This window comes from Dreissena polymorpha, chromosome 3, assembly GCF_020536995.1.
Source record: "Dreissena polymorpha isolate Duluth1 chromosome 3, UMN_Dpol_1.0, whole genome shotgun sequence".
NCBI classification, from domain to species: Eukaryota; Metazoa; Mollusca; class Bivalvia; order Myida; family Dreissenidae; genus Dreissena; species Dreissena polymorpha.
The window spans coordinates 129,220,034-129,235,207 of NC_068357.1; the positions used below are offsets into that span (position 1 = coordinate 129,220,034).

General features: G+C 36.5%; 1 protein-coding gene across 1 annotated transcript; it reads left to right on the forward strand.

Annotated features, from left to right (window-relative positions):
- The first annotated feature begins 10,094 nt into the window (after nucleotides 1-10,094).
- LOC127872588 (uncharacterized protein K02A2.6-like) lies at nucleotides 10,095-13,121 on the forward strand. Its single transcript, XM_052415914.1, has one exon. It carries the CDS (start codon nucleotides 10,095-10,097, stop codon nucleotides 13,119-13,121), a length of 3,027 nt encoding a protein of 1,008 aa, XP_052271874.1.
- Nucleotides 13,122-15,174: the final 2,053 nt, after the last annotated feature.

Here is a 15,174-nt window from a genome sequence, read left to right on the forward strand (position 1 = left end):
TGTAAGCTATTAAATTTACTGCATGTCGAATTTATAAGCACATGTCTGGTTTTATTCGAAACGACGATACGTTGTATTTAAAAATGTGAATATTTGTTGAATAAAGGTCTGTCAAACCATTAATTCCTACCTTTCTGAGGGGATAAACGCCAATCAAGTCTTAGATTTCTATGTTTTTGTTTAATAGAACGTTGTTACAGGCATTGTCCGTAAAACTGTAGAAATAGCAGGATTTTTTAACGCAGCAACCATTATTCAGAGCGCGTTTAATTACCAAAACTTATACTGGACAAAATACTGTGGTTATGATGATTTCCCGCTGATTAACAACCCTAGGTATAAGATCTACATCTACAGTCCCATTAAACTTACACGCGCCTTAGACTGAGGGCGTTTCGTTTACAAAGGGATAATTACATAACGGGCATATGTCTCCAATGTAACATTCCAAAACACGTTCGAGCATCTATTATTTTTTATGTCCGGAACACGGCGCACAGCATTAAGATCTAAATGTGTGTTAGTCGGGGAGGTGGATTACAGCGGCTAACAAAAAACATTAAATTTAAACCGCAACTTGTTCATGCCGCCGAACGGGTTCGCCTTGCATGTGCGGCTCCATGTGTTGAAATTCGTGCGTGACACGGGATACCTCGATGAAATAAAACCCCGGTTACTATGAGGGCGTGCGCGGTGCCTTAAGAAGTAATAGCGATATACGCGTTAGATGCGTAATCAACATCGCTACTAAAATCGTATACAGATACAAGAACACCTTTCACTCCAGCGTGTAACTAAATATTGCATATATTCTTCAAAACGTTTTGTTCTTTCGATTGCGCACAAGTACACACCGTATTACGCGTCACGTCGATGGCAGAATGTTCCGTCGATGACAGATAGCTTTACTCGACCGCGTAAACAGGTAGGTTACAAATTCGTTCGATATAATTATATAAAGCAAGTAAGGCCAAAATCGTTGCTACGAACATATTGTCCATTGACTGAGGACGCCACAAGGTAATGTTGGACTCGTAGTTCAAGTTTTTGAAGAAATGTGAACGAGTTAAAAGTGACAGTTTCCGAAAAATCATTGAACATGACTGCATTTTCTTCAAAATATCTGAAGTTTGAAATAAATGACTTGATTTCGTGTTATATGCTTACGCATTTATCCCTTAAGGATACGTAAGCCAAATATCCGCCCTTTGAGTTGTTTAATGAACATTTTACAGGCGTCCAAATTGACCCCGTCGAAAAAAAATTGGTGCCGTAGTTGGCAGATATGTATTTTAAATGATGCCGCTGATGGCAGAAACGCTGTAGAAAATGCTAACGTAGATGACAGATTGTCAAAATAACTATTTTATTTATTTCTCTCTTCTTTTTGTTCTTTTATACACAATTGAGAAGCGAAACTGTCCTTTGTAATATATTCTTAAGAAAAGAAGGTTATGTGTGCAGTAAGTGTATGAATATTATGTTCAATAAAATTGATTATGATACCTATATAATATATATAATGATGCTATAATATAATATAATGAGGGTGTTTTTTTGTAGAAAACCGTCACCATGAAGAGGTTCAGGTGTTATTACTGTGACTCTGAGTTTGATGTCCACAAAGACACTGTACACAACCTCATAGAACACCACGAATCTTTAACCATTAAGTACAGGGAGCTGGAACTGAATGAGAAAACATGTCGTCAAGGCTACTGAACAAAGGATTATGATATTTATCCGGCAGAATGTTCCGTCTTAATATGTTCTAAGATATTTAACAATGACAATGAATAAGTACATGTATATTTAATGATAGTTGGAATCATATTTAGGGCTATTAAAATATAAACTATGTATCGCTATAATGTAACTGTCCATACCTGTTATATAGAAAAGCTTATTTAAATTTTTCAGAGACCACGTCTTTGACACTACAGAAAGAAATCGCAAGAAGCAGAAACGAAAGAAAGGACAGATATCGGCTCCAGATCAACTTGCGCATGGACAAAGGGGCGTGAGACAATTTCATGCATGCGATGAATCCAAGATTTTAGCCCATATCCGCAAAGGTCTTAAAGATATTCAACAACACATCACAATTCATCTGTTAAACTTTATTTAGAACTGTAACAGTAAAAACATGTAAACAAAAACATAACATCTGAAATCTCCCTGCTACAACTGTGTTACATTATTTTCAAAACAAACGTCGACTATGGACAGTTTAACATTATTGTTACATCTCATACACTATCGGGTTCGTCATTTTTCCTATATAACGTATACTGCGACTTTAAAATTCTGAGATATAAAATAACGTGTATGTTGTTATAGACATCGTTGTTTGTGTTAGAATGGCATGTCTGTGAAAACGTATAATGTTAGAGAGGTTTAGATTGTACATCTAAATTGTTACTTCAACGAATTATTTTACTATACGTTGCATTGAGCGTCTCGTCTTTAGTCATCTGGAAACCCACCGATATAGATAAATTGAGATTTTTTTAATTTTTATCAGCGTGTTTTCGAGTCCAAAACTTTTAGTTTTACCTCTATCGCTGGCTTTCCAGACGACTTAACAAGAAACGCCCGATGCAAAAAATAACCTAATCATACGTATAAGTTACAAGTAAAACATACAAAACAAAACCTCTAGATGACTTACCATCTCCATCAAAATACGTTTGACTTGTATTTATATTTTTAAACGTACTTGTTCAATAAAAGCAATATTAGATAATTATCATGTTAGAAATACAATTGTTATCATTAAATTTTAAATCAGATTATGTGTTTTGTTTTGTTTTCACTTAAAAATTGTAATGGTTATAATGCACGGACCTACAGGACTTACTGGTATACTAATATGACTTGACGGAGTTTAAAACAGTGTGACTAGCTTCAAAAGAACATTAACAATGAAAAACAATTAAACATTTGATAATAAACAAAAAGATTTCTGAAAACTCAAAAAATCGTATAAAGATTGTTCTGAAAATCTTAAAAGAGGTAAACATTATTATGTCGACGAACATGGCCATTTGAATTAATTGCGTATATACGAAATCATGATTCAACACAGACACTTGTTATGATAAATAAGGCACTAGTAAACATTTAAAGTTCATACCGCATCATTATAATAAATATCAAATACAGTGTATGCCACTGTGATGTATGGTCACATATATTTTTAACATATGGTCATAATCCTTTGTTCTGTAGCCGTGACGACCCATGTTCTCATTCAGTTCCAGCTCCCTGTACTTAATGGTTAAGATTCGTGGTGTTCTATGAGGTGGTGTACAGTGTCTTTGTGGACATCAAACTCAAGAGTCACAGTAATAACACCTGAACCTCTTGATGGTGACGGTTTTCTACAAAAAAACACCCTCATTATATTATATTATAGCCTCGTCATATATATTATATAGGTATCACAATCAAGTTTATTGAACAGAATATTCATACACCTTCAGCATACATAACCTTCTTTTCTTGAGAATATATTACAAAGGACAGTTTCGCTTCTCAATTGTGAATAAAAGTACAAAACGAAGAGAAAAATAAACGAAATAGTTATTTTGACAATCTGTCATCTAAGTTAGCATTTTCTACAGCGTTTCTGCCATCAGCGGCATCATTTAAAATACATATCTGCCAACTACGGCACCAATTTTTTTTCGACGGGGTCAGTTTGGACGCCTGTAACATGTTCATTAAACAACTCAAAGGGCGGATATTTGGCTTACGTATCCCTAACAGATAAATGCGTATGTGTATAACACGAAATCGTGTCATTTATTTCAAATTTGAGATATTTTAACAAAAATCAGTCATTTTTCATGATTTTTCGGAAACTGTCACTTTTATCTCGTTCACTTTTCTTTAAAAACTTGAACTACGAGTCCAAAATTACCTGATGGCGTCCTCAGTCAATGGACAATATGTTCGTAGCAACGATTTTGGCCTTACTTGCTTTATATAATTATATTGAACGAATTTGTAACCTACCTGTTGTACGCGGTCGAGTAAAGCTATCTGTCATCGACGGAACATTCTGCCATCGACGTGACGCGTAATACGGTGTGAAGTAACTAAAGATGAGTCTTTATGTGAATAAATGACCCGAACTGACATAACTTGCCTTCAATTAATGTAATACTGACTACGCTTCGTAGGCACATAACATACAGCAACATGCATCCAAACAACAGTGTTTATACTAGAAAATCTAACTTAATACCAGCTAAATCATGTTCACCAAGTACAATACTAATACGGAGCAGGGTTTTGATGACCGGTTGCCTTAGGTGTATGCCGACTTCCTGCTCCAATTAAAAAACGACCACAACAGTAACAAGGTGCCTGCACCACGTGACTTTTTCGGCTATGTGTGGGACAATCGGATGTCAACAAACCATCGCTTCAGGTAACGTTTTTGATAATTTCTTCATTAATTCAAAAACATTTAAAAAAAACAAAGACGAGAGCCCGGTCAATGTCAAAATACACAACTGTGTTAAGTTTGCGCAAAATTAATTTAGTATTTTTTTCCAGAAAGTGCAACCGCGCGTTTGAAAAGACACGAATTGAAATGCTATGTGTGGTATATTTTTTATTCAATCAACAAAAACGTTAATTATAATATTGTTATATATGCTACATATATTGTATGTTTGCGCATATACATCTGATTCGGAGTCTGTGTATAAAAATGCAATAATGCTATGTGTGGGGCACACTTTTGAAATGCTATGTGTGGTATGCAAGAATTTTCCCGTCAGTTCTGCATTTAATCTGAACACAGTTTTGTAAGAATCTAAAACATATACTTCAGTCTATACTGAAAATATATCAAATTAACCAAATGTTACATGATTGAATACTGAAGTAATTGTGTAATGTTTAAACAATTTATGTTTAATTGAACATACATTTTAAATAAAATACACTGCGTAATTGTTTTCCAACCAATGGTCTTTTTTAACAAACACGTTATGTTGAACTATAATATTTTCCTTTTTTTTGACTTATTGTCTTTAAATAAATATCATGATTGATATTTCTGCCTGATTATTAAATTCGGTCCTTTTTGTAAATGAATGACAAAGAAAGTAAAAGCACTTGCTTTAAAATGGGTTTTACTTCTGTTGTTTTTCAGACTTGACAAGGATAAGTCGAAGGATTTGTTACACTTTAAGGCGCGAAGCTGTGTTAGAATTAGATGAACACCATCAAACCACACGGAAGGTGTTATGCGGCAAGATAATTATCAAACCCACAGTGACAGAGACGGACCCAGCTTCATTCTGTGATATTTACGGAAGGCTATTTCAACTAACTATGCAAACATACCTTTTAATATGTATTTTGGCATAATCAAAACAAAGTGTATGTATTGATTTTTGTATATTTATGTCTATTGTATCTATGTTATTAATAAAATTGTTTTGATGAATATAAAATCTGAGTATATATGTTAATAAAACAATTGTTTCATAACAAATAACAATATTAATCCAATGATGATTGTTTGTGGTCTATTAAGTTCATTTAGTATCCAATATCATCTTCATATGAATATCTTAAGTATATCAAAATAAACACTTCATTAATAATAACATTGCTTTATAACCAGCATGCACATGTTACAATAGAAATTAAAGCACCAAGTACATAAAGAAGTACATCAGTATTCGCAAAGTAACAAATCTTGCTATACAAACATATAAATGATCTAATTAACACGTAACAAATGATCATCGCAAAAAAGTCTTGGCTTTGGGGTTTTTATACCAACAAACATATTTAATTGTATTAATACTTCATGAACTCAATTTCAAATGAAATCTAAATAACTGAAAATAGTGTAAGATGTTTAATGAAAATACTCATTCGACCCGGTCATGAAAGGGGCTGCAAGATCTTGTTACCACCGCACCAAGTAATAAACAATACATGTTGTTCAATTTGTTGAATTGTCAAATGTGTATTTAATGTTTACTTTGATTGTTTTCTTTCACTTCAATACTTGCACCATCTGGTAACAAAACAAACAGTCTTTTAAACTTTTGAATATTAACTATGACAACTTTTCATTGATCATATTATCAGTACGTCTCTTGAAGGTGCTTCCAAAGATACTTTAATCTCCCTGAAAAGAACAAAATACACATGAAATAAACTGTAAAATTAAAAAAAAAATGTCATGCGTGATATATAAGATAGCTCAATAGGATTAAGATACGAATACATGATTATACAGAAAAATAAGTTATTGATCCTTTTGTCTATGTGTTTAAATAATGCTGTTTTATCTCTTTATGCTTATTTAATAACTCTCGTTACGGTCTAATATGTTTACACATTCCTGATAAAAAGCACACAACCATAAGTTCGATAACACTTTTTGTAATTTTGTTACAATTATATTCACATGACACCTTGCACAAACAATCCTTACGATTTTGTGTATTAAACAAGTGCCTTAGTTGGAAGTTACAATTCAATGAAAATTTAACATTTTGTTACAAACAATTTTATTTAAACTCACAAGAAAAGGTTTGCCGCAACATAAATATTTTCCTTCCCGTGCGTGGGTGGCTTTGTGTTTGGAGATTCCCGACTGTGTTTTGACATCTCTACCACACTGTTCCCAAACAAATGGCATTCTAGAAGTAAAAAATATGAATATAAATTATCGACAATCATGATAATTTTGAGTAACATGAACGTCGTGATTATCATATTTTAAGCACGCTAAACAATACCAACAATGTTTTATTGACCCACTTTTGTTATTTAGACAGGCTTAAAATATTATTGATGTTTATGTCAATCTTTCGATTCTCTAGTTTAGTTTGTATACCACACATAGCATTTCAAAAACGTGTCCCACACATAGCATTATTGCATTTTTAAGCAAACACTCCGAATCAGATGTATATGCGCAAACATACGATATATGTAGTTTCTCTATAAAGAATTACAATGTCCGCCCTATTTTTTTTAAACCTTCAACAATATTATAATGAAAGTTTTTGTTGATTGAATAACAAATATACCACACATAGCATTTCACTTTGAGTGTTTTCAAACACGCGGTTGCACTTTTTGGAAAAAATACGTAATTAATTTTGCGAAACTTAACTTAACACAGTTGTGTATTTTGACAATGACCGGGCTCTCGTCTTTGTTTTTTTTGAAAATGGTTTTGAATTAATGGAGAAATTATCAGAAACGTTACCTGAAGCGATGGTTTGTTGACAGCCGATTGTCCCACACATAGCCGAAAAAAGTCACGTGGTACTGGCACCTTGATTAAAGCACCATCAAACAAAGATACATACACTCGCGCAATATAAAGATAAAACTGACTACGCTAAGAAAGCACCAAACATACAACAGCATAAAGCTTCCATACAACAAATATTACCTAAATCTCTCATAGTGCCAACAAAATCATGTTCACCATGTACAATAAAAACACGGAGCATGTTCTCGGTGACCGGCTGTCAAGGATGCATGCAGTACGCCGACTAGCTGACTTCCTGCTCCAGTTATAAAACGACCACAACAGTATAGCACCATCAAACAAAAATAACCTATAATCACGCAATATGAATATAATACTGACTACGCTAAGTAGGCACCAAACATACAACAGCATAGATCATCCAAACAACACATTGGCCTTTTTAATACAGTAATGCTTGTTGCATCATTACTCCTCAGTCCAGTCATTAAACAATCTGGCTCAGTTACATATTTCCTGTCTGTGAATGTATGTATGCTCTTTGTTAAGAAAATATTTCCGTCAAGTGAAAAATTTGGCAGAAAAAGAATTGTAAAAAAAACATTTTTCACATCATTTTGTCTCGCATTGCACACGACGGGAAAAATAAGTATCCCTCGCCAAAAGGAAGATGGAGATAGAAATGGTAGGCGGCATTCCCATTTTACGTCCCTCCATTAAACACTTATCTGTCCGTCCGATTAATCTGGGTCCTTTCATAATTAAAACAAGAAATATCTTTAAAAAAGATATACGGCGTTGATAGTTCAACGAATGAGATCAAGGATAGCGAATGTCTTTTTCTGTGCAGCTCTTAGCTGCATCACACGCAGTACTGGATGTTACGCGGAGTTTTCGCGGCTTATTTTCAATATTACATATTGCTGTTCATAAACCTATAGATACAAACCAGAAAACCAAAAGAAGAATGGAAGTGAATTAAAACATATGAGTCAAACCGCCACACCCGAAGTATAGGCGCGTTTTTCGAACAAACCTGTTTTAGTGGTTTGTCGGGCATTGCTATTTGATTCGATTATTAACAGTATCGAGAATCATCGCGCTCATGCTTAATACATAAGTCAATATGGTGGAATAATTATTGTTTAATTAATCAAAAATAGTATTTATCATTGTATTGTTGAAAACACATTTAGAATCTATTATTGACATACCATAATTATATTGCTGAATATCTTCATTTAACATATTTCTGGTCTTAAGAACATTGCAGGTCACGTAGTTCATGGATAGCGTCTTTATTATATAACGATTATTTTACTGGCCGTGAACTCCGGTGATGACCTGTATATAAACTCTGACATTCACACACTAACCGCGAATTGACCCGATACCTGGCGGGTTGAAATGCAATACATTAAAGTGAGGCCTCGCTTCCACTGCTCTTTATACTTTTACATGTTAACATGTTGACAGGAATATGGAATTCAGTACTAAATATGAGAATATAGCCTTTAAGTATGTCATGTATTGTAATGTAAGGGACACAACTCGTATTGTCTTGTTAAAGCATGCAGTCATGAGTTACTTGTATTGAGATTTATATATATATGTGAATCTATGAATAAAGCCAGTTGTGAGTTACCCACCGACGAGTTCAGAGTTATTACATGGTGTCAGAAATCTATTAAAAATCGGCGCAATCAGGCGATTGCATGACAATCGTACGTTGCAAATCTGTTGTTAAAGGTTCATTTTATACAACAGCGAAATGGCTTCGAAGGGAATCAGGCCATTACCGGAATTTAACCCGTCAGAAAGTGCATCAAGTTGGGAAGACTACAAACGGGACTTCATAATTCATTTGGACGCGCTAGGTCTGGACGACAAGCCTGGAAAAAGAAAGGTTGGTGTCCTACTTGCCAACATGGGGAGAGAGTGCGTAAAAATTTACGATTCGTTCGCCTGGGCGCCGGAAGTTGTTGCCAATCAGGATGCTGGAATCGCGGCAGTGCCAGCCGAGGATAAATACCATCTAGAAACAGTTTTCACAAAATTTGACAGACATTTCGGAGTGCATAATTACCGTAACATTAAAAGACAAGAGTTCCTCAACACAAAGCGTGGTAACCTGTCAATAATGGATTACATTTCGGAATTAAAAAGAAAGGCCGAACACTGTCAATATGGGGAACAAAAAGAAGGGTTAATATGTGACATGATCATTAATGGCGTGAATGACACAAAGTGTAGTGAAAAGCTAATGGAGATACCGGTTACACAACTTACCATCGAACGGGTCGTGCAGGTTTGTAGGCAAATAGAATTGACCACATCTCACATCAAATCACTGGGCGAAAGCCCTCACGTAAACATCGCTAGAACGCATCAAAACCCTCATAAGCAACAAAAATACTGTGCCAAGTGTTGCAGAAAACACGAAGTAAGGAAATGTCCCGCCTATCAAAAACAGTGTGACAATTGCGGTGAGTTTGGCCATTTCAAGGCATCCAAATTATGTCCTGCAGTCGGTGGGGCATCGCATCAACAAAAGGGGATATCACACAGAGGGGCACGTGGCTATGGACGTAGACTGCGTCATCACAGAAGTGATCGGGGAATCCACCGTGGATATCGGGGCCGTGGAGGTCAACGACGTGTCAACTACACCGAAGCCCAGGAAGACCAGGTCGAGGAAATGTTTAACCAGTTTGAACATGCGGATGTGAACGACGTATTTATCGCAACATCGAGTGAAGATAATCATGAATGGTCCGCTAACTTGAAAATAGGGTGTAAAACGATAAAATTTGAAATCGACAGTGGCGCAATGTGCAGTGTCATGTCATATGGAACAGCGAAGCTATTTGAAAAGGTTGCACCAATCACAAGGAGTGATGTTATTATTAGCGGTGTCAATGGGCCAGCAGTGAAGGCGCTAGGAATGATTACATTGCTGTGCGAGCATAAAAATATCAAGCGTTCGGTTAATTTCCAGATTATGAACACTCCAAGAGGCATAAACTTGCTTGGAAGGAATGATTCAGTTGATTTTGGGCTGATCATGAGAATACACACCGCAAGACTTGAAACAGAATCTATCATTGAGAAATATAGTGACGTCCTTGGGGAAGAGATTGGGTGTATACCGGGCGAGTACGAGATTAAAATCGATAAGTCAATAGAACCAGTAGTTCATGCACCAAGACCGGTTCCAGTCGCGATTCGTGAACAATTGCAAGCTGAACTAAAACACTTAGAGAAATGCAACATTATTGCTAAAGTAACAGAACCTACGCAATGGGTCAGTAGTTTGGTGTGCGTAAGGAAGAAAAACGGAAGAGTGCGAATATGCATTGACCCCACAGATTTAAACCGCGCAATCCGAAGAGAACATTACCCAATGAACAGTTTTGATGATGTTGCCACAAGATTGAATGGGAGTAAATACTTTACAACGCTAGACGCGAATATGGGTTATTACCAAATAAAATTAACTGAAGAGAGCTCGAAGCTCACAGCGTTTAATACTCCGTTCGGCAGGTACCGATACCTGCGGATGCCGATGGGCGTGAAGTGTTCGAGTGAAGTGTTCCAACGGTCCATGGAACAGAACTTTGGTAACATTGACGGGGTAGAAATAATTGTTGACGACATTTTGATTCATGGTAGAACACTGGAAGAACATAACAAGCGCTTGGAAACGGTGCTTCAAAAGGCACGTTCAATTAATCTGAAGATGAATAAGAAAAAGTGTATGTTTGCCAAGCCGGAGGTGGACTATGTAGGTCACAAACTGACTGGAGACGGAATTAAACCGACAGATCAAAGAGTGAAGGCGATAGCAGACATGAGAGAGCCAGAAAGCTTCAGTGAGCTGGAAACCGTGTTAGGCATGCTATCGTATGTTTCTAAGTTCATCCCAAATCTCAGTGAGTTGAATGCACCACTGCGCGATATGAAAAGGCTAGAAACGTGGAGCTGGGGTGACGAAGCGAAGCGCGCGTTCAATAAAATAAAAGAAGCTCTTGTTTCAACAAAAGTACTTCAGTACTACGACTTGAAAAAACCTGTCACACTCACAGTAGACGCATCAATGAGAGGCCTGGGAGCCGCGATAATCCAACAGGACCGTGTTGTGGCATATGCGTCACGTGCGCTCACACCGACAGAGCAACGGTACGCTCAGATCGAAAAAGAAATGCTAGCCGTTGTATATGGCTGTGAAAAATTCCACAAACTGCTATATGGCCGAGATACTTTCCTAGTGGAATCTGATCACAAACCGTTGGAGTCGATTCTAAAGAAAGAAATACATAAAGCTCCGCTAAGGATTCAACGAATGATTTTGAAGCTTCAACCGTATGACTTCAACCTCGTGCACAAAAGCGGCAAGGACATGGGTCTAGCAGACTGCCTCAGCAGATTACCGTTAGAAAATCAAGATGAGAAAACTATCGCTGAAGAGTTGATGGTTTTGAAGCTCGACACGTTGTCGTGTTCAAACCATGACAAAATTGCACGCGCAACGCAAGCGGATGAACAATTCCAAGTACTGGCAAAGGTTATCATTCGAGGATGGCCAGAAACGAAGTGCGAAGTTCCAGTTGAAGCCGTTCCATTTTGGGATTACCGCGATGAAATATCAATTTACAATGGAGTTCTGTACCGAGGGGAACGCGTGTGTATCCCGAAAGAAATGAGAACAGAAACGTTGAAAGCGATACATAAGTCGCATTTAGGGGTAGAAAACTGTAAAAAGAGGGCGAGAGAGTTAGTATTTTGGCCCGGCATGAACAAACAAATTGAAGATCTTATTGGCAAGTGTAGTGCGTGTTTAATGCATCGCAAGATGAGCCAAAAGGAGCCAATGATCATCCAACCAGTACCTGAGCTACCCTGGAGCAAAGTTGGAATGGACTTATGCGAACTAGAGGGTAACAATTACCTAATCATTGTAGACTACTTCTCCAACTTCATTGAAGTAGCACCATTGCAAAGAGACACTCGAACGAGCACCATCTTAAAACACATCAAGCAAAACGTGGCTCGTTATGGAATCATGGACTCAATCATCTCGGACAACGGTCCACAGTTCACCAGTGCTGAATTCCGAGAATTCATCGAAAAATATGGCATCACCCATATTACGTCGTCGCCTTTGCACCAACAAACAAACGGCCTTGCTGAAAAGGCTGTACAAACCGTTAAAAATCTAATTAAAAAGTGTAGCGAAACAGGGGACGACATCTACTTAGCCCTGTTAGAACTAAGAAACACACCACGCGATAACATCGGATCACCGATGCAACGTTTGATGGGTCGACGCGCAAAAACACTAATACCTATGAAACAAACATTGCGACAACCAGAAGCAACCAATGAAAATGTCGCACCGAAGTTGTTAGAATTTCGTGAAAAGCAAAAATTCTACTACGACCAACACGCGAAGAGCAAGGACAATCTTCAGCCAGGGGACGCAGTAAGAATTAAAACCCCATCTGGTTGGAAACCGGCAGAGTATGTGAAACCGTCCGAATACCCACGATCACATATCGTTAAGGCAGGCGAATCGGGGCGCGAATATCGCCGAAACACGGACATGCTAATGAAAACAAAGGAAAGACCACACATTATCACCACAAACAATGACGTGTACATACCGGCACCCACAGCGCCAACAGAGACGGTAGCAGAACAACCATCAACAACTCCAAATCACGAAAACAGTGCTAGTGCGAGATCGAGCGAAACTCGAGACAAACCGGGGAAAGAGAGTGTACAAGACACTGTTAGAAAGAAAACGAGGTCAGGAAGAGAAGTTCACAAACCGATACGGTTAAATGACTATGTGTAAGATGTGAAGTGCAAAACATGTGTCATATGACTGCCTTATTGTAGTGCAAAATAAACTTATTAATAAACTGTTTAATAACTATCATTCGGTAATATTGGTATTTGTATAAGTAAGATGTATTGTGGTGGTAAATGCATCATGTTCTTGAAACTGTACTATCATAACGAGTAAGGAACAGTTTGTACATATTTATTTTTATCATATCAAACTCTTGGTTAAGGTTTAAAGATTCAGTGCCTTCAGCGCTTTGATTTTTCTTCTAACAACAAAATGTTCATGAAATTTTCTTCTCACAAAAATCCAATATTAATTATTTTTGGGTGTATCTACTTTCTAGCTTGTTTTCGGTGTTATAACAGTCTGTTATCATTTCCTAGCTGAAACCCGACATTTACTGTATCTGGCATTTGTCATTTTGTCCTGAATAAGCTTGAATCCGAGATAACAGAGACAATTTTTTGGAAAGTTAGCAAACATGTATTTTAGTGAATAATTTTGTCTTACATGTTGTTTTATTGTCAATTTGATTTTATGAAGTTCAATTGCATATTTAATTTATAAGAAGTTCTTCATTACTTAGAGTGCATTTTATTCATATAGAATATTCTATTTTCAATAACAATTTAACACTCAGAGGTTTAAAAGAAATTCCCACTATGGTTTTATAAAAAGAACAGTTTATAATGTGTTACTACAGGTTATGTTATTTGCTTTTTTTCATAAACCTCTTCGCATATGTAACGATAGAGTAGTTGGTGTATCATGTGTTTATATTTAAAAAAAAAAGAAAGAAAAGGGGATGTCATGTATTGTAATGTAAGGGACACAACTCGTATTGTCTTGTTAAAGCATGCAGTCATGAGTTACTTGTATTGAGATTTATATATATATGTGAATCTATGAATAAAGCCAGTTGTGAGTTACCCACCGACGAGTTCAGAGTTATTACAAAGTATAAACGCTTTTGCGCTGGTAATTCTCTGAAAATAAAAGGTGCACGCACAAACTGTATTGATGTCGAGAATTGAGTGTAAAACTGTTCTATCTATTAAGCCTTTTCATAAGAGATAAAATTGTTTCATGCAGTAAAACAGTGTTACAAACACGCGGATATGTTTCCAATGTTCTGGTGGTAAACTCAAATCAGCCAATGGAATAAATAAAGTGTATTCATTCGTACCTAGCCGCGGGAAATTTTATTTGAATTTTATTGGACACTTACAAAGGTCAGGTAAAGGTGAAAAGCTGGCTTAATACAGCTTACGCCGAAAAAGTAATAAGGCTTGGTTGATAATTCTCTGTGGATAGAGGACCATATGGGGGGGATATTCAGGTTACAGAAGTCATTGAAAACTATAATCTTGATCCTAAACTACCTCTGCAAGGTGATTAGTAACACTGACAAACAATGGTGCGTGTGTGCTTCGAGGGCCATGTGTAGAATATGCAAGCTGTCTCAGCTAATTTTTTCGTAACATTAAATAGTTGTTGTCATGATAAAGAAGTAATCAAAGACAAAAATCAAGATCATGTCATAATGTTAGGGTACATGTGCTATTAAAAACAAACACAGCATATTAAATGTGTAATTTCATAATGAAAGTCTTAATTAGGTTATGTTATGTTGTAATGTTTTTTCTCGTAAGACTAAGTATGGAAGCGTATATGGTACACCCTGATACTGTGATGATGTCAACATTCTATGACTTGTCGTCAAAAATAGCTTATCGTGTCGTCTAAAACTACGATGGCAAGTCATTTTTATAAGAGCATGACGCCAAAAATTATGTTCGTTTGTCGACTGAGATCATGTCGACCAAATATTTTTTCGAGAAAAGCCGGAAACATTTACGTCAAGACTTTTACTTAATGCCTTTATGGCGAGTAAATTTTAGAGGGAAAACCTACACAACTATGACGACATACCATTTTATTTCACAGTAAGTCGATATAAACTAATCCGGCATGACCATATTATTGGGGTGTACTATATACGCTTCCGTAACTAAGCATTAAAACGTCGTATTATTTGCATCTGTTTTTTATGGAAGCG

What these genes read in the sequence shown, in the direction of transcription:
- LOC127872588 (XM_052415914.1), top strand. Translation starts at nt 10,095, where the DNA reads ATGTGCAGTGTCATGTCATATGGAACAGCGAAGCTATTTGAAAAGGTT.